Below are 17,940 nucleotides of genomic sequence, written 5' to 3' on the forward strand. Positions count from 1 at the left end.
CTTTCGGGGCTGGCACGTTACCACTCAGCCACCGTCGTGCCCGAGTGGCACTGCTGAATCCTTTCCTAAGAATCTGATTCTAACATCATGGCCAAGGCGTCCATCTGCCACAATCAGCTCTGGCTGGGGGGGTGAATAGAGCTTTTGAAAGCCCACCCTTTGCAGGGGAAGAGATCTCAGAGCAGACGTCACATAATTGTTCCACTACAGTGAATGTCAAATGCGTGAATGAGGAGATGGTAGATGAACTCAGTTACTCACTTACTTGGCAACTGTGTGTTGAGTATTACTTTGGGTCGATTGCCAACCCAGGAGCTCGAGATTTAGCAGGGAACCACAAAAGTCCCTGCTATTGTGGAGCTCCTGTGCCAGTGGCGGTGCAGGTGGGGCTGACAGTCCCGCCCTGGACTGAGAGGTCTCCTGCTTGAATTCATTCTGGGGGCTGCCCTGTGCTCCCGGGTCTTGTCCTCATTGGGACTGCCCTGCTCTGCTGATCCAGTGCAGGGACTGACTGGTGGGAGCCCCTTGCCACCCCAGCTATGTCACCTACTTTTCTTGGATTTCCTCTTATTGGCCCAGAGGACCTGGGGTGTCTCTGTTTCTGCGCAGCTGCATGCCTCCTCTCTGATTGCGTGGTGCCCAAGTCAGCCAGCTGCCTGCAAATCCTTCCGGGGCACTGCCTTTGTCCTACCCAATTATGTGTGGCATTCTAATTCCTGATTCTGCCAATGAGTAGAGGTGTTGAAAAAACATCCCAGTGTTATAAGAGCTAGAAATATTTGGTTGTGATTGCTATCCTAGGCCAGTAGAAATGGAGAGGTGATTAAGCACCACGAGTAATATAATTTACATAAGAGAATTGATCTACTTATTGAGTCTATAGATCATCCTCTGGTCATCAGTGTAATGAGAACATCACTGGAGGTGTTTTAGTGCTTCCATGTGTCAACTCTTAGCTGAGAAAAGTGACACCTGCAGCAATTTCTCAAAATCAAAATAATCAGGAAATCAAATACAACAATTTGCATGAACAAACTGGGCTTTGGCTGTTTCTCCGGGGCTGATTCTCATAGTTGCCGTCTTAGCTCCACTCTGCGGACTCTTGCTTGGCCTCCTTCTCTTGAGAAAAGACTGGCCTCCCTGTGGGCCCTCACCCCCTGCGTCCCTCCAGGGCTGTGTACTGGCTCACTCAGCGGGTAGGCGCTGCCCTTCCCCAGCCTATAATGTGCTCTTTTTCTCTGTCCTCTCTCATTCCACACACCTGGGCTGAGCATCCGTCCAGGTCAAGCTCTGTGCTGGGTGCTGGGGCACTGGAAAGGGATGATACCTCAGCCCCCGGGAGCTCATAGTACCGGGTACAAGGGAAGAGACCCCAGTGATGAACAGACCCTATTGAATGGCACAAGTCAAATGCCAGTAGCCTTTGCTTCGAGGCCATCCTTGAGAACTGACTGATCAGTTTCCTGGGAAGGTCACAGCTTTAAGCATTCAAAGCCCTGCGTTCCACCCAATTGAGCCAGTTGGCCCCCTGATACCTAAGATAACCCCCCACCCAGCAGGTGGGCCTCTTATCCTGCCACCTGCCACCTTCTTAGATTCCTGTCGGTCATCTCCACAGACAGTGATCCCACAGGACAGCATCCATCAGTCTGATGTCTGTGCACCAGGAAAGCTCAGGGCCAGGCAGAGAGGATGGGATTGAGGGATGTGGCAGGGAAGCTTCTCATAGCCTGTTCTGTGAGAATAGCTGAAGCTTCTCAGCCTGGAGAGTGGGGAGAGTCAGGAACGAACTGTCCTCGAAGTGCAGGGTGGAAGAAGCCTCAGTTTGGTCAGGGAGACTGGGATTGTAAGGGGCTGTCCTGTGGGGGAGATGCCACCGGTTGGTCCCTGCTTGGGGACTGCCATCCTGTTCCAGCAGCCAAGCCTTGTGCCCAGCTGGTTCTGCCCACACCTTCCTGCACAGCTGCCCACTCGTGGCCTCTGAGGAGCCTGCAGACCCTGAGTGTGAGGAAGGGCTGCCAGGGGGCTGGTGACATGGCCAGGCTGGGCCCTTCTCAAATCTCATTTGGATTAAAGTATTGAGTTCTGAAGGCCCTTGTCCCCGACCAAGTCTGTAGGTCTTTCCTGCTCAGCACAGGATGGGCTCTGCCTGGGCCCCTCTAAAGATGTCCTGAGGAAGCTACCACGGAACAGCAGGGGGGCTCCTACGCCAGCAGGTGCCCGGTGTGAGCTTCCTCCCTCTGAGCCTTTGGAGACGAGCCCTTTCTGCTGACTCAGCTGCCATGGGAGCCTCAGGCGACAGGCAGGGTGTGGGGCACGAGGGACCCCAGGGTGAGCGGCTGCAGGGGCCCTGGGACCTCATAGCCCTGCTGGGGTCCTGGCCCCCAGAACAGGTGTCATCTCCCCTCCTGGTCTCCTCCGTCTTCCCTCCCTTCCCTCGGTGTCCATTCCATCCAGCTCCTTTCAAGGGAAGACACACACCCTCCATGTGACATTGTGAATTTATTCAGAGAGTGAGAAAGAGGGGAAGCCATGTGAGTGACAAACGGGTAGACCCATAACACCCGGGAGAGATCGGGGCCCAGGGCGCTGGCAGTGACACGGGACTTAGCAGGTACAGCAATGGCTGCCCAAGGTGTGCTCGTCCTAGTCCCCGGAAGAGGGGAACAAGCCTGTTCTATCTGAGTGGGCCCGTGTCGTCATAAAGGTCCTGATGAAAGAGAAGGTGATGTGAGGACAGAGCAGGGGAACATTTGAAGATGCTGCTGGACTTGAATGTGGACGAGGGCCCAGGAGCCAAGGAATGCAAGCATGGCAGCTCTAGATGTGGGAGAAGGCAAAGAGAGGGATCCTCTGCTAGATCCCTGAGAGGGCGTCCGGCCACCATCGTGGCTGTGTCCAGGGGAACCCATTGCAGGCTTGGACTCCAGAGTCAGATACTTCTGACTCACAGAATAACCTTCTGCAGTTCTAAGTCCCTACGGCTGTGGTCAATTATTTTAACAGCACCAGGAAGTGAATCCAGGGACAGTCAGGCAGGCAGAAGGGAAGAAGTAGAGAGAGAGAGTAGAGAGTGGAGGAGGCAGGCGATCAGGATGTAGGTGGACCGTCAGAGATACAGGGGGGTCAGAGACAGACGGAGAGATAACAGAGAGGGAGCCTGGAGAAAGGTGAGAAGAGAAGGGAGAGAGTGTGATAGCAGGGCAGGAGGCAGGAGATGAGGTAGGCGGGCAAGTGGGCCGAGAGAGGCAGGAAGTGGGCCAAGAGGCCAGGGCAGGGGAGAGTGACAGGGAGACAGGATGGCAGGCAGGGGCCCTCAGAGCTTGTTCTTCTCCACACAAGGATTACAGGAGCTTCCTGAGCTGCAAGTGGATCCCATTTTGGGACTTCAACACAAGTCTTGGAATGGGAACAGGGACCCTGGAGGGATCCGGTGCCAGCTCAAAGCGAAGCAAGGTCAGGGCCACGGCCACCTTCAACTCATTCATGGCAAACTGCTTCCCGATGCAGTTCCTGGGTCCGGGAGGGAAAAGGAAGTGAGCAGAGGCTTGTAATCCCTGCCGGGCACAGGGCATCCAGGGCTCTCCTCCACGGGCCCAGCCTGGATCCCTGCCTTACGGGTGACAGTGAACGTGCCTCCCAAGCCTTGGTTCACACTCTCGCCCTGACCTTCATAAAGCCCACCTCTCTCCAGAACGATGTCCTAAGTCCTGCTTCTGCTCTCAACAGCATGAAATCCTACTGGGGAGGGTCAGTGCTTAAAGCCACAGAGTCAAGTCAAATGAAGCAGTAAATGTGAATTAGCCCTTTGTTCACGCATCCACAGGCAGTTTCTGGTGTCAGGCCAGGTCAGGGTCCTGCGCGGGGCGGAGTGGGCCACACACTCGGGCCCTCAGCATCTGTGGCAGAGAAACAGGGGCCCCAATCCGCAGCATAGACAGGACAGAGTGGTGTGAGGACGTCAGAATGGCAACAGGGCGGCTTCCTGCAGGGGCCACGGGTTAGCCACCCTCCAGCTCATGGACCCCTTGCCTCCCAGTTAATGGTCTGGCCTCCTGACTCCCCTCAACCCCTCAGTCAACCTGCCTCTGGAACCTTCCCTTTCTACGCCAGAAATGACCCTCCTCCCATCCCTTGGCCTCTCCACTGGCCTTTTCAATCACCCTGCCTCCCCTCTGTGTCCTGAAGTAATGGCCGCTGCAGGCCTGCTATGTCCTCCATCACAGGGAGGACATGTTCCAGGGCCTCAGGTGGCATCACTGCCCTCTTTGGTTGTTCCCCACTCACCCTGCACCTGTCCAGCTCCTCCTCCTCACTCAGCGCCTTTTGAGGGCCCCTCCCCCGATGTGTGCTGGTCACATGCTCACGGCTCTAGCCTTTGACCACCAAGCCTCACCCCTCTGCCAGCTGCACCTCTTCCTCCCTGGACCCCCAAGGCACCACTGCTGTTGACTCAAGGATGCATCACCGTCCAGTGCCCAGGACTGTGCCAGGAACGTGGAAGATTCAACAATCTGCTCAATGAATGAATGAGTGAGTGAAAGAATGGGTGAATGTATGAGGTCTGTCTTGTAAGGCAAATGTACTGACCACTGCACTATGGAAACATGGCCTGTCGACCTTGAGTAGAGGTAGTTGATTCTTGACTGTGAACTCTTGGAGGCAGGGACAGTGGCTTTCATCTCTGTGTTCCCATCTCCTAGCACAGGACGTGGCACCCAGAGACAGGCGTAATAGATGGTTGTATAGTTAAATAAAGTTAGTTGAATTGAAAAAAAACCCAGACAGAATTAAGTATTAATTCCGACCTAGGAACAGAGCTGCCTGGTCCCCCTGTCCTCTAGTGGCAGCCACATGACATGCAGCCAATGTCTACAAAGAAGGACTGGACCCTGGCAGAAACCAAATCCTAGAGTCAATTCTGAATAAATTTTGCATCAAAGGTGTTCTGTGAAGGTTGATTCATCAGCTGAAAACCTCACAGAAGTATGGTTTCAGGGAAAAAATTCATTTCTCCTTGTTTCTGCTAAAAAGTTACAAAGTTATGGAGGTACTATTTCAGAGGAGGATCTGCAGTCTTTGAAGATTTTCTTTCTTTTATTTTCTTATCTCTTTGTTGGAATCTAAATGCCTTACACTGCTGTGCCAGTTTTTGTTGTACAAGAAAGTGAATCAGCTGCATCTATACATATATCCCCATATCCTCTCCCTCCCAGCACTCCTTCCCATCCTCCCCATCCCAGCCCTCTGGGTCATCACCCATCATCGAGTGGATCTCCGTGTGTAATGCAGCAGCTTCCCACTAGCTATCTACTTTCCATTTGGTAGTGTATATATGAAGATTTTCACAGCAGTCATTTTGGAGTGTATCATTCAGGTCAACAGTTTTTTCAAGTGTGCTTTATAGTTTACACACCAGGAACTTTCCAAATGCATGTGTCAAATACAACACAGTGAATTTTCTCTGAAAAGCAATTGACTGTCCTCCACTTTATGCTTTTTCACTTTTTTGTTTTTCTGCCAACATGACACTCTGTAGATTGTGGGACTATGGTATATAATCAATCCCTGCTATATATAAAGAATTTAGGCAACTGGAAGATGTCATATTTATATGAAAATGCAGTCAACACTTGTTTGGGATCGCCTATAGAAATAGGGAACACACATGTTGGCGTGGGTCTCTTTTCACGGAAACTGTAAGTGATCACATACTAATCACATACATGGCTTGAAAAGTCAATACAGGAAGCCAATAGCACCGACACATGAGAGGCTGGCTGGTGAATTAAATGGAAAAGCTAGTGGGCAGGTCAGGATTGTGTGAAGAGAAAACAACCTTTAAAGATGACTGATAACTGCGGAAATCACACATCTGAAGTTTGGTTTTCATGGAAAATTCAAATGCTGAGAAGTCAGACTCCTGAAGTGACAACAGCCCCAGGAACTTTGGAATGGCAACTGACCTGGAAACATGGCTGCCTGTTGGGAAAGGCAGGAGGCCAAGGTCTCTGTGCCATGCCCTCAAGGCCTTCTTGTACATGGAGAGCCACGCCTCCTTCTAACATATCAATATACAAGGACATAACTGCATACACCACATATGAGTCTACACAGTCACACACATCAGGAAGCACCCAGTGACACCTGGCTGCCCCAAGTACAGAAAGTCTCACCTGGATCCTCCTGAGAAGGGCAGGAAGGCATGACTGTGTTGAGAAGACCCCGGTGCAAACCGGGATGGGTCAAACACCTGCAGAGAGAGCACCACGGCCGGGACACGTGGGGTCACACTCCTCTCACTAATGCAAAAGGGAACAAGAATCCCGGAGCGGGGAGCAGGTAGCGGTGTTGGTCTGGAGAGAGCATCCCATCCCCTCCTCCCACAGCCATCATACCTCTGGGTTCAGCCACACCTTCGGGTTGTGGTGAAGCCCGTAAGTGGAGAGGGAGAGTGTGAATCCTGTGGGGTGGGGAGGAGAGAGGGAGACTGATGGTATCCATGACAACAGGGGGCATATGCAGCACAAAAGCCCTGGGAGCCACCACAAGAGCCACCCTCCGTCACTCTGAATGAAAGGATGCTCTTGCAAGAGACATGGGCTGGGCGTGACAAAGCACAGGAGCACAGGTTCGGCGTAGGGAAGCATAGCCCGGGATAGAGAGGGAAAAGAATTGGAGGCTTACTTTTAGGAGTAAGTGAAGTGACAACTCACATCTATCAAGTGCCATCATGAGCCCTTGGGGGAGGAGCATTAACTCATTTAATGCTCAGAGCGGCCCTCAAGGAAGGCACTCACATCCCCTTGTGCAGATGGGGCACCTGAGCCCCAGAGAGGTTAAGGGACGGGTCTGTGATCCCACAGTTAGGAGGTGGCAGGGCTGGGATTCACACCCACTGGGAGGTGAGCCAATAGGTGGACGGCAACCACGGCAGGGCTCTCAGACCCGGTCATCAGCTGCTCTCTGCATCCACCTGAGGGCCCCTCGGAGACTGGACCACCTGACCCAGGACTCGGGACTCCCTCGTTTATGCGGCCCACTGTGAGTGAACCACACCTCTACCTGCTTGTGTCTCCCTCTCTCTTAAGCTTTCATGGCTCAAGGAATTAGAATTTTAGCTCTCCTTTACAAGACCACGTTCAGGGACTCGCAATTTGCTTATGGAGCTGCTGTGAGTTCAAGTTCTGGGTCAAACAGTTTTCAAAAGTCATCCAAACCACACAGTAAATATAATTATCTTCAGGCAGAAATAATACTCATGTCATCCCAGAACTGGGAAAGCACATGTGTATTGCTCATCTCCCAAGTGGTGGTGCAGAGAGCTCAGGTCAGTGGGTGCGGTGAGGTCATACCTGCAGGTAAGGAGCGGCCATCAGGAAAGGTGATGGGTTTGCTGAGCTCTCTGCCAAAAAAAGGCACTGGCGGATAGAGTCGCAGTGCCTCCTTGATGCACATGGTGGTGTAGGGCATCTGATCCAGGTGGTTCCTGAAACAAAGTGCATCCTAAGGCCGGGCAGGGCCAGACATGCAGATGTTCTCCCCTAGCAGAGGGCCAGGGCCGTCCCACCTATGGGGCTCTCACCATGTGATGCAGGCGCTATCCCCCAGCAGGCTCTGAATCTCTTCCCGGCACCTCTGCTGATGCTCAGGGTGGGAGGCCAGAGCATAGAGGAGCCAGGAGATGCCACTGGCTGTGGTGTCGTGACCCTCAAACATGAACGTGTCCACCTCAGCACGGAGGTCCGTGTCAGACAAGCTGTTCCCATTCTCCACCTGGGGAGGCAGGGAGAGCGTGCAGGGCTGGCCCTTCCTCTCTGCTTCTGGCCAAAGCCTCAGGCCTCCCCTGCCCACACTCACTCTGGCAAAGAGAAGGATGTCCAGGAAATCCAAATGCCTCTTGTTCCTCACCTTCTCCACCTCTCGCTCCTTCTGCAGGTGAGCCTTCCTCAGCTGGATCACTCTGTCTGTCCCAGAACATGGTTCCCACCAGAGCTGAGGCCTCTGGGGGCCCAGTTCCAGCTCCCACTGTAGCCCATCTGCCCCTCAGGCCCAATCTGGGTGCCAGGTGGAAGAGGGTGAGGGTGGGAGTGGGTGTGCATGGCGGGGCTGAGAGCTCCAGCATCATCTGAGGCAGGTCGGGCATCCCCTCAATAGCAGAGGCTGGGGAGCCTCTGCCTGAATGCTGCTGGGAGGGGGCCTCATTCACTCATCACCAACGTGGTGACACATGTACCTCCCTGCACATCACCTGATCCCCACAACATCTCGGTTCCCAACCCCTGCCCCAGGGAAGCACCCAGCGTGTGTGTGTGTGCCAGCTCCTGTAGAGGAAGCAGGAGTCTGGGCTCTGCCTGAGGGGTCCAGGCCAGGCCCTTTCACGTGTGCCTGGTGATGGGGGGGGAGGGGGGAGCAGCCCAGAAGGAAGAGCAGAACCTGTGTGTTGATGGGCAAGCTGGCAGGCCCGGTGGTGCCAGCGGCCTTCAGGGGTCAGTCTGTAGATGATGTCATTCTGGTGGAAGATATTCCTCATTCGGGAAAAAATCAGATATCCAAGGTCCCTGATGGCCTGGATGTAGGACTGGGAGTTCCTGGAGGGAGAGGATGCAGAAGAGACTGGCGTGGAGGGAGGCTCTGGGCTGGAGACAGAGTGGGGCTCTGGGTGGGGATTCCTCAGTCAGTGGGGACAGGCCGCACTGAGGCATTGTCATTTCTGCCCTACAGCCCTGGAGACCCTCAGTGCTTTACAAGTGGCCTGAGCAGCCAGGCTTGTCCCTGTGCAGGAGTCAGGGATCTGTGACTGAGGCAAGGTTGGTCTGGGTGGAGTCTGACTGTGGTCCATGGCTCTCTGCACGATGTTGCCTTTTGTGCTGATAAGCATCCTCGCTGCCCTACCTGCCCCTCAGGTGAGCCCTCCCCAGTTGCTGAGACAAGGACCCTGCCATTGAGGGGTCCTGGTCACTGACCTGTCTGTCTGGATGCTGCCCTGGTGGCTGAAGGCGCACTTCATGATGGTGTCCAGGGTCATCAAGGAGACGTGTCCAAAGATCTCCAGATGTGCGTCTTGGCTGACGAGCTCCTCCCACTTGTCCTGTGGTGGGAGGGGGACATTGACCCTGCTCTGCTCCCACAGAAGGCCTGTGCTGACAAGGCCACGCTCTCTCTCTCTTTCTCTCTTTCAATCTTTGGATGAGATATCCTCACTTTCTATTCAGATGTGTTTCAGCAATGTAAACCTGTGACAGGTGTGTAATATGATGCCTTTGTTTTCAGAATCCTTGATTATATAGTTAACTATGTTCTCTCATAGTATTCTGAGTAAATCTTGAACTTGAGGAACAATTATGATGCTAACCACCTTGTGGCAGACTGGAAAGTGTTGTTTGTCTAGGGACCAAGGGGAAATGTTTTCTGTCCTGAGATCGGCACTGGACTGGCTATGTCCAACACAAGTAAGCACATATTTCAAGGCAAGGAAAAGCCTAAGGAGCTCTACTGGGGCTCCTAGGAAGGGTCATGAGGGTCTTCCATTCCTTTCATTCATCCAATGTTAGCTGAGACCAGGTGGTCCTCCGTCCAGATAGGAGGAGGTGTTTCTCAAGGCCCAGCTTCGTGAGTGTACACCTGGCCTCAGTTCCTCCCAGGAGTGGCTCTATTCCTTGCAGAAGCCCTGGGCCCCATGTCAGAGCCCACCTGAGTGCCATCCTGGGATGTCCACTCTGCCACTGAAGCTGCCATTGCCCAGGCCAGCCACGGGCAGCTTGTGCTGCTGTGCAGGGGAATGAGCCTTGCCCTACTCCTCTCTGTTGAACATGTGGAGATGAGAGGAGAGTGGGCCCTGAAAACCCCACGACCAAGCTTTCCCTTGGTGAGGGGCACATTGTGCATTCAAGCTTGTGCCTGTGTCCTCCTCCGCGCACCCAGTTTAAGGCATCCCTGTCTCATAGTAAGTTCGGAATGCATCATGCTGGGTGGGCTGTATCTGATGGATGTCTGAGGGCACCTGTTTCTGCGAGTGGACTTTGTCATCTGTGCTGGATGTGAGTGGGTACAGGTGATGAGGGATGGACTCACCAGCATCACGCGCACAGAGTCAGCCATGAGACGCACGTAGGGCTTCAGGATGTCATAGTGGAAGGCTGGGGTCAGCATCCGCCGGTGCTGGAACCACCTCTGCCCCTCCAACAGGAGCAATCCATTCCCTGCGCCACAGATGGGTATGATTGTGGGCCAGGCACACTGGGTCAGAGGATGACTGGGGACAGCTTGGGAGGAACCCAGGGTGTCAGAAGAAGGCACATCATGGGCAAAGGTAGGAAAGGCCAGAACAGTCCACGGTTGTGAATTTCCAGTGGCTCATGGATACAATGTGACGATGACATCTGTGTGATACAGGTTGAAAAACAGTAGGGGGCAGGCGATGGAAGGAATTAACTAAAAGTCAGGCTGAGAACATTGGAAAGGACTGAGAAGAGGGAAGAAGAGGCTGAGCTTCAGGAGGGCTCTCGGCACCATTACAAAGGTTGAGAGTTTTATTGGAAGAAGAGAAATGAGGCTTGATTGAGAGATGAGTGTGGGGAGCGGGCAGCTGACACCTGTTGTTCTCCATGAGCCACAGGGCAGCTCTTGGTAAACCTAACTGGATGGTGGACCGCAGTTGTGATTCAATGTACTCACCAATCCAGGGAATCGCGAATCTGTAGGACTCAGGAGACTTTGGATCTGAAAGGTAAGGATGGAAGGTGGAGGGGAGCAAACAAGACAGGCAGCCCCCAGAGCAGCTGTGGTCCAGACCCTGGGCTGCTTTCCCTTCCCGATGCTTGTCAGCGGGCACTCTGTCTCAAGCCACCTCCCACTTGCCTCCCATCTCCGACTCTGTCTGTCCTGGCCGTCACTTGCAGGCCCAGGAAGGCAGACTCAGTGTCCCAGGGGCAGGGCACCCACAGGGCTAAGATGGAGAATCAGCAAGAAATACAGGCTCTGTCCAATGCCACAGAGTAAGAGACAAGCCTGTGGTTTTCCTCCAATTTGTGGTGGTTTGGCCATTTCATGACCCCGGACAGGCAACAGTGAGAGGGGCCAAACCTACACCAGTGTGGACGGGGAATTGTCTTCCAGATCTGGCCTCACCTCAATTGGGTTAAATAAAGGAAAGAAAAAGGAAAGAGAAATGAGCCCCAGCCAGGGGTTTAAGCATTCAGGACAAGTCAATAATGTTGGCCTTAGGCTGGCCTGTGGGCAGGAGAATGTTTAGAAGTGTTCAGGCCTTGATGGCTGAGGTGCCAGGCTCTTGTGGAATGCCACAGACCCAGGGGCATGTAGCCAAGAGGGAGGATTTTCTCCTGCTGGGATGGGGGTTTCCCTCTCACCTGATCTCCCCAGGATCAGCTTCATGTAGTCCGGGTCGTAGACCAATACTTGAGCTTTTGTCCCCCAAAACCAGCGAGCACAGGCACGCGGGTATTTCTCTACCCTTTTCAGTAGGGCTTGAAGCTCGCCCTCCGCTTGGAACTGTCACCAAGGGAAAGATACATCGTAAACCCTTCTTTGAGTTCCAGTGCTGGAGTGGGGGTGAAGGGCAGGATGGGTACAAGGAGGTCCCTCTGGATGTCTCAGCAGAACTAAGAGTTTAGAACTATTTCTCATGAGCTGGGCTCTGATGCAGACCTTGCTGGCTGTCCACCTTTGTCCCAAGACCAGATTCTGTCCCCTTGACCAGTAGAGCTATGGGCCAGCACTACGAACTGCCTGCCGAACTTACATCAGGGATAGACTCCCTGGTGTACAGAACTTTTGGAAGTCAGTCATACCACATTTGCATGAGCAATTTGTATCAGGTGGTAAGTAGTTTTGCCACAGAATTTTGCTTATTTAGAGAACAAAATAGATTATATTTTAACAATACATTGATATATTAAGTTCATTTTACTTACTGATTCTTATATATCTTCAGTCTGTTCCCAGTGTACATGTAAATGTTTGCTAATATGAAAGAGTGTTTCGGATGTATATGGCTATGTCAGAAAATTAAGTACTAAATTTTGTGTGTATAATATTATTTTTTTTAAATTTTTTTTATTTTTTGGGGGGTTATAATATTATTTTATATACTGAGTGTGTACCCAGTCATAGTAGAGATTCTGGATGTATACCTATGACAATAGTATTGAACTAAGGGTCTTTCTTCTCTTTAAATAAATAAATGTATAGCGTAATTAAAGGGCAGGAATACTCTTCCCATTCTTATTTCATCTTTCTCTCATGATGTATAGCAGCAGGGAGAAACATCTCATGAAGGTTGCTCCAAAGCCCACAGGAGTGAATGTTCCGGGAAACCTGGGGCTCTCCTGATGGGTGCTGGGCCACGTGGGGGCAATGCTGACACCAGGCTCGGTCACCTCCGGGCCGCGCGTTGGTGGTCTGGTCGGTGGTGGCCAGGTACAGACAGAAGCACAGGTAGCTCCCCAGGAGGAACTCACCACCACAGCAAAACCCAACAGGAAGACATTCCTGGAGAAGGTCAGGAACAGGTACTGAGTAAGAAATACAGAGTCCACAACCTGCAAGTGTCCAAAGTCATCACCCTAAGTCTCCAGCTACAAGTCCGACACCACTGCCAGCTGGACCAGAAACCCAGTGCTCACCACGGCCATGGTGGCAGCCGAGGCCGTTAGGTCAAGAGGTCGAAGAGGAAGCACCTGGTGTTCCAGGCCCCGATGCAGCTGTCCACACACACACACTGATGGTGAAACCGGTGCACACACCCGGTACACACACTGCAGTGCGTGGCTCTCGCTGGTTTCCTTACATCACAAGCAGAGCCCCTCACCTCATGTTCTTTGGGAACATCACTTCACCCAATTCATAAACTTGAAGAAAGAGTAATTCGCTTGCTTTTGTTATGGTACCAGGGTTAGGTACACAACTTAGGGTAACAAAACCCCAAGTTTACAATCAGCACCAGATAAGGCAGAAAAAGGTAGTACAAGGGGACCTCCAACTCTTGACAGAGGCCAAATAGTTCCCAGGGGTATTCAGCATAAACCATCCCTTGCAAGATGAGAAGCAGCATAACGAAGGTGTGGTTTCGTGTATGGAAGAGGTAAAGAAGCAGTCTCAGCGTGGCTCTCTGAAGGCATTCTGGAATCATATACGACAATATCTGCGTTCCTCTTCTGACCAGGCCTTTCGAGCGATGGATTTTCGAGCCGATGAGACCGTAACAACACCAATCAGCACAAAGCCAGGTGGAACACGAAGGGAACCAGAACGTCCATCCTGGGGATGTTTCTTTGGTTTGGATGGTTTTTAGCCGGCCGCTGTGGCATTCCTCCTCCAGACACCGAGGGGGGAGTCAAAGGGCAGCTCCTCTTGGGCAGCGGCGTGCGCCTGGCACCACAGGGGGCCCCCACAGCTGCAGGAGACGTGGCTCCTCTGGGACGCTGCATCTGGCGCCGGAACTGGCCCACTGCCGGCTGCACCAGGCCGGCGCTTCTAGGGCACATCCGCCTGAACTAAGGTTCTCATACGAGGGATAGTTTTTGTAAGTCTCCTTTTCACGTCCCAACAACCAGACACTTGTGTGCCCTTCCCACCGCCTAGAGGAGGCTGTTGAAACTCCTCAGTGTGGACCACAAAGGCCTTTGCGCTCTGGCTTCCCCTTCTGTCTTCTTGCCTCCTGCCGGGCTGGCAACTCCACAGGACCCGTTGCTCTGCCCCCAAGATGCTGCTGCCCGTGCCCCTAGCAGGGGCTCCACCTGCTCACGCTCCTGGGCCTTTGCCCATGTTCTTCCCTCTACCTGGTGTGCCCGTCCTCTCTGCCACCGAGCGACTGCCTCTCCTCTGCTTGGAGACACAGCTTTTCTCACCACCTCTGGATTTCTCCTCGACATTTGGTCTTAGACATGTTCCAGAGACGGGCTCTAGCAGAGGAGCTCACAGCTATGACACTGCAGACAACAGTAGCTGAATCCGTTTTGTGCTGCCTTTTGGTGAGCACTGCCTAGGAAAACAATAGTTGTGCCCTCTGCTCCTGGGAGACCCAGAAATATATCTTAATGGAGGGGGCTTGGGGTTAGGCCTTGGGAGACAGACATAGAGAGGACAAGGTGATTCCAGGTACAGGGCACATGGGAGCAGAGTCCCAGAGGCCTGAGTGCCCAGGCAGGCGGGGAGGACCTCAGGTAACCTGCGTGCAGGACAGGAAGAAGGAGAGGGGAGAGAGGTGCTGGACCAACACACATGGGACTCTGGCTGTTTCTGGTTCCTGTCTTCTGGTGCACTCTACTCGAATCATGCTGCAGAGAGAGAGAGGCCTCAGCTCCCTGCAGCCCCTGATTTTCTCCTGACATTTGTTCAGCCCACAAAGCCTTGGTGAGCCCCTGTCCATGTGGCCCCTGACTTTCCTGTGAGCCCCCACGCCCCCAGGCTAGTGCTGCCAGAGCTGAGTGGGGAGGTGCTGCCCCTCCCCCGCCTGCAGGCTGCTCCTTCCCCTCCTGCCTGTCCCTCCTCTCATTGGAATGACCTCCCTCTGTGCAGGTTGCTTGCTGGGTGCTGGGGGTGAGGGGGATCACACCTGAACTCCAAGAGATCATAGTCCAGTGAGTGAGGCCACCAGGCAGGTGACCTAACCCTGCTGATGGTGCAACTCAGATGTCAGTTCCCCTTACCTGGTGCCATCTTGGGAACCTGGCTCATATGTGCCAGCAGCTGGTCAGGGTTTAACCACTGAAATCACGAGACTGGAAAATCCCTTACTCATTACAAACCGAGCCAGTATGTGCCTACAGCTGCCATGATTCCCCATCCAGCAGGTGGGCCTCTTTTCCTGTGACCTGACACATTCTGAGATTCCTGTCTGTCATCTCCATGGACAGTGCACCCACAGGGCGCCATCCATTAGACCGATGTCTGTGCTTCCAGGCAAGCTGAGGGCTAGGCAGGCAGAGAGGATGGGATTGCGGATTGAGGCAGGGAAGCATCTAGAAGCCTGTTTTGGGAGAACAGCTGAAGCTACTCAGCCTGGAGAGCAGGGAGACTCAGGATGGAGCAGCCATTGCCCTCAAAGTGCGGGGCTGCTAGGACAGGCTGCAGATCTACCTGAGGAGAGAGTGACAGACCCGAGGATACCCACACAGGGTCTTGGGAGGGAGTGAACTCCCTGGACTAGGATGAGGAGCTAAGACTTGAGAATTAAGCAGGGTTCTTTTGTGGGACCACGTGCTTATCACACAGCAAGACTCTGTCCCATGGACTTGCTGACTAGGACCACGGTCTGAGGGCCCTGGCCCTCCCTGCCCTCCACCCCCATCCTGCTCCATCCTACCTCCCGCATGTGTCCATAGAGCCAGTGGAAAGGAGGAGACGGGAACTGCTGGAGGGCTTTGAGCAGCCACTGTCTGCGCAGGTAGAGCTGTGCCGCCTTGAGCAGAAGCAGAAGCAGGCCGAGCAGGGTGGCCACCTGCAGGAGCCCAGAGACGCTGCCCAGGGCTCTGGTGGGGCTCAGCATAGAGACGCTCATGGTGCAGCGGCGTCTGGATCGCAGACTGTCCCGGACTGTGGCTGACCAGTCCTGAGCACCCAGCCTGGTGAGGGAGGATCGCCCCTCCCACTGGGGGGAGGGATAGGGTGAGGGCAGAGCTCAGACCTGGGCCTCCAGGGTTGATTAACTGTGGAGGATGCACTTTGGGAAACAGCAGGAGAAAAGCTTTCCCACCTGGCAGTGACAATGGCAATTTCTCCGCTTTGAGCCTCAGCTTTTCCTTTGAAAAGCTGAAAAATAATTCATTTCCTATGTACGCCCTAAGAATTCTCACTCAGTCATTCATTCATGCAACAAATATTTCTTCACCTCCCAGGATACAGGTACAAGTAGAAAACTCTATTAGTAAATAAAAATTATAAGGCTTATGCTGGAGGAATGATAGTGACTGGGCCAACCAAAAAAGGAGAAAACTGAAAAAACACAAAGAAAACAAACAAAGAAATCAAAAGAAAAGAGAATGGGGCTTTGACATGTGAATAGGAGTTTACCAGTATAGAGCGCTGCTAGGGAGATGGGCACTGAAAAAGTCATGGAGATCATATTTGTGAGAGCAATGGCTGGGAAGACCTTCATCTTCAGTCTCTTACATCACTTTGTCATCATTCTCTATCGCAAGATCCAAGCCAATGCCCATAATTTAGAAAGGAAAACACCAAAGATTTCCATGAAGAATTTCTTGGAATCCAGCTCTTTCAGGAGCCTCAAATTTCCTCCTATCCTGCTCCTGGACGCAGTTTACACTCACTTGGGTGCCTACACCTGCCTCCTGCACCCAAGCTCATGACCGGTGTTTACCATAAAACCAGTGCGTGCACATTCTGGGCAAATGTCCAAACTAAAGGCCAGGGGCATGTAGCTACCGAACACAACCTCCTCCCAGCCCAAACTTTCCCTCCTTCTCAGGTTCCTCTCAGGCTCCTGCCTCCCCTTCCCCAAAGACTCTGAACAACTAAAATTTCCAATATTGGTTTAGCAACTTGGATCAGCATAGAAAGAGTAAAGAGAGTGAGTGCCCATCATCCCATGCTCTGAGAGGGCCCAGCTGAGCCGCTCTGCACCACCTGACGCCAGGGACCTGGCAAGCTTCCTGTCCAGAACACTCCCAGCTACCTCTCCTGACCATCCCCCAAGCACAGAGTGTCCACCTGGCTCCTTCTTGCACCAGAATGAACTAGCCCGCTGACCTAGGAACCAGGTGGGGTGGGGGCCTAGTCTGAAGTTCATGGCTACAGACAGCGGCTGGGGGAGATGCCCCTCCAGAAGGCACATGGCTGCATGACAGCACAGCACAGGGCTGCAGGGAGGTCTCCTCTGGCATCCGGGGCTCTGGACTAGGAAGGGCGGGGGTGGGACAGAAGGAGGACCTGTGTGCAGAAGCAGCAAGAGAGCAGGGCTGGGTGCAGAGAGGCTGGTGGAGGAGTGCAAGGGGCCTGATGCTGGTCAGGGTCCAGGGTCAGCAGGACTGCGCCCCGCGGTCTCCAGGAGTGGCGGGGTTGAAGAAGCCCCTCCTTGCTCAGGGTCTCCAGGCAGACATACCCAGGAGTTTACGTGACTCCTCTGTGGGGGTGGTGCAACCTGCTGGTCCCAGCTTCGGGTCTGCCATCCAGTCCCAGCAGCCAAGCCTCATGCCCAGCTGGTTCCTCCGAGACCCTCTGGCACAGCTTCCCATCTATGGCCTCTGAGGAGCCTGCAGGCCCTGAGTGTGAGGAAGGGCTGCCAGGGGTCTGGTGACATGGCCAGGCTGGGCCCTTCTCTAATCTCATTTGGATTAAAGTGTTGAGTTCCAAAGGCCCTTGTGCTGGACCAAGTCTGTCAGTCTTTCCTGCTCAGCACAGGATGGGCTCTGGCTGGGTCCCTCTAAAGATATCCTGAGGAAGCTACCGTGGAATAGCAGGGAGGCTTCTTCCCTAGCAGGTGCCCGGTGTGAGCTTCCTCCCTCTGAGCCTTTGGAGATGAGCCCTTTCTCCTGACTCAGCTGCCATGGGAGCCTCAGGTGACAAGCAGGGTGTGGAGCACGAGGGACCCCAGAGTGAGCGGCTGCAGGGGCACTGGGACATGCTCTCTGTGCTGGGGTCCTGGCCCCACAGAGCAGATGCCAACTCCCCTCCTCATCACCTGTCTTTCCTCCCCTTCTCTCTGTTTTCCATTTTCCAGCCAGTTCCATTCAAGGGAAGACCCAGACACTCCATGTGACATTGTGAATTTATCCAGGGAGTGGGAAAGGCAGGAAGATAGGTGAGTGACAAACAGGTAGACCCATAATACTGGGAGAGATCGGGGCCCAGGGCGCCGGCAGTGACATGGGACGTAGCAGGTATAGTAACGGCTGCCCAAGGTGTGCTCGTCCTAGTCCCTGGAAGAGGAAAGTAAGCCTGTTCTATCTGAGTGGGCCCGTG

General features: G+C 53.5%; 1 protein-coding gene and 1 pseudogene across 4 annotated transcripts; both read right to left on the reverse strand.

The window, feature by feature from the left end:
* Nucleotides 1-2,490: 2,490 nt before the first annotated feature.
* On the reverse strand, nt 2,491-15,538 carry LOC130837172 (taurochenodeoxycholic 6 alpha-hydroxylase-like). Of its 4 annotated transcripts, XR_009049260.1 has the most exons (13): nt 15,326-15,538; nt 11,370-11,511; nt 10,678-10,722; nt 10,075-10,202; nt 8,967-9,091; nt 8,437-8,591; nt 7,861-7,967; nt 7,586-7,776; nt 7,356-7,489; nt 6,399-6,463; nt 6,177-6,253; nt 3,685-5,982; nt 3,444-3,513 (listed from the first exon to the last, which is right to left on the reverse strand). XR_009049260.1 is itself a non-coding variant. In XM_057709974.1 (12 exons), the coding sequence occupies exons 1-12, from the start codon at nt 15,518-15,520 to the stop codon at nt 3,345-3,347; spliced, it is 1,533 nt and encodes a 510-aa protein (XP_057565957.1). In that variant the 5' UTR covers nt 15,521-15,538; the 3' UTR covers nt 2,491-3,344. The 4 variants fall into 4 exon arrangements, 3 of the variants coding, with proteins under 3 accessions (XP_057565957.1, XP_057565976.1, XP_057565966.1); XM_057709974.1 differs by lacking the exon at nt 3,685-5,982 and having other exon boundaries at nt 2,491-3,513; XM_057709993.1 differs by lacking the exon at nt 3,444-3,513 and having other exon boundaries at nt 3,520-3,899.
* LOC130837193 (palmitoyltransferase ZDHHC4-like) lies at nt 12,010-13,277 on the reverse strand (annotated as a pseudogene).
* Nucleotides 15,539-17,940: the final 2,402 nt, after the last annotated feature.

This window comes from Hippopotamus amphibius, chromosome 1 (assembly GCF_030028045.1).
Source record: "Hippopotamus amphibius kiboko isolate mHipAmp2 chromosome 1, mHipAmp2.hap2, whole genome shotgun sequence".
Lineage (NCBI taxonomy): Eukaryota > Metazoa > Chordata > Mammalia > Artiodactyla > Hippopotamidae > Hippopotamus > Hippopotamus amphibius.

What these genes read in the sequence shown, in the direction of transcription:
- LOC130837172 (XM_057709974.1), bottom strand. Translation starts at nt 15,520, where the DNA reads ATGAGCGTCTCTATGCTGAGCCCCACCAGAGCCCTGGGCAGCGTCTCT. An exon ending in GCTGATCCTGGGGAGATCAG is followed by an intron (nt 10,723 to 11,369) that starts GTGAGAGGGAAA and finishes CTTACCTTTCAG; the next exon opens with ATCCAAAGTCTCCTGAGTCC. An exon ending in ACATCCTTCTCTTTGCCAGA is followed by an intron (nt 7,777 to 7,860) that starts GTGAGTGTGGGC and finishes CTGCCTCCCCAG; the next exon opens with GTGGAGAATGGGAACAGCTT.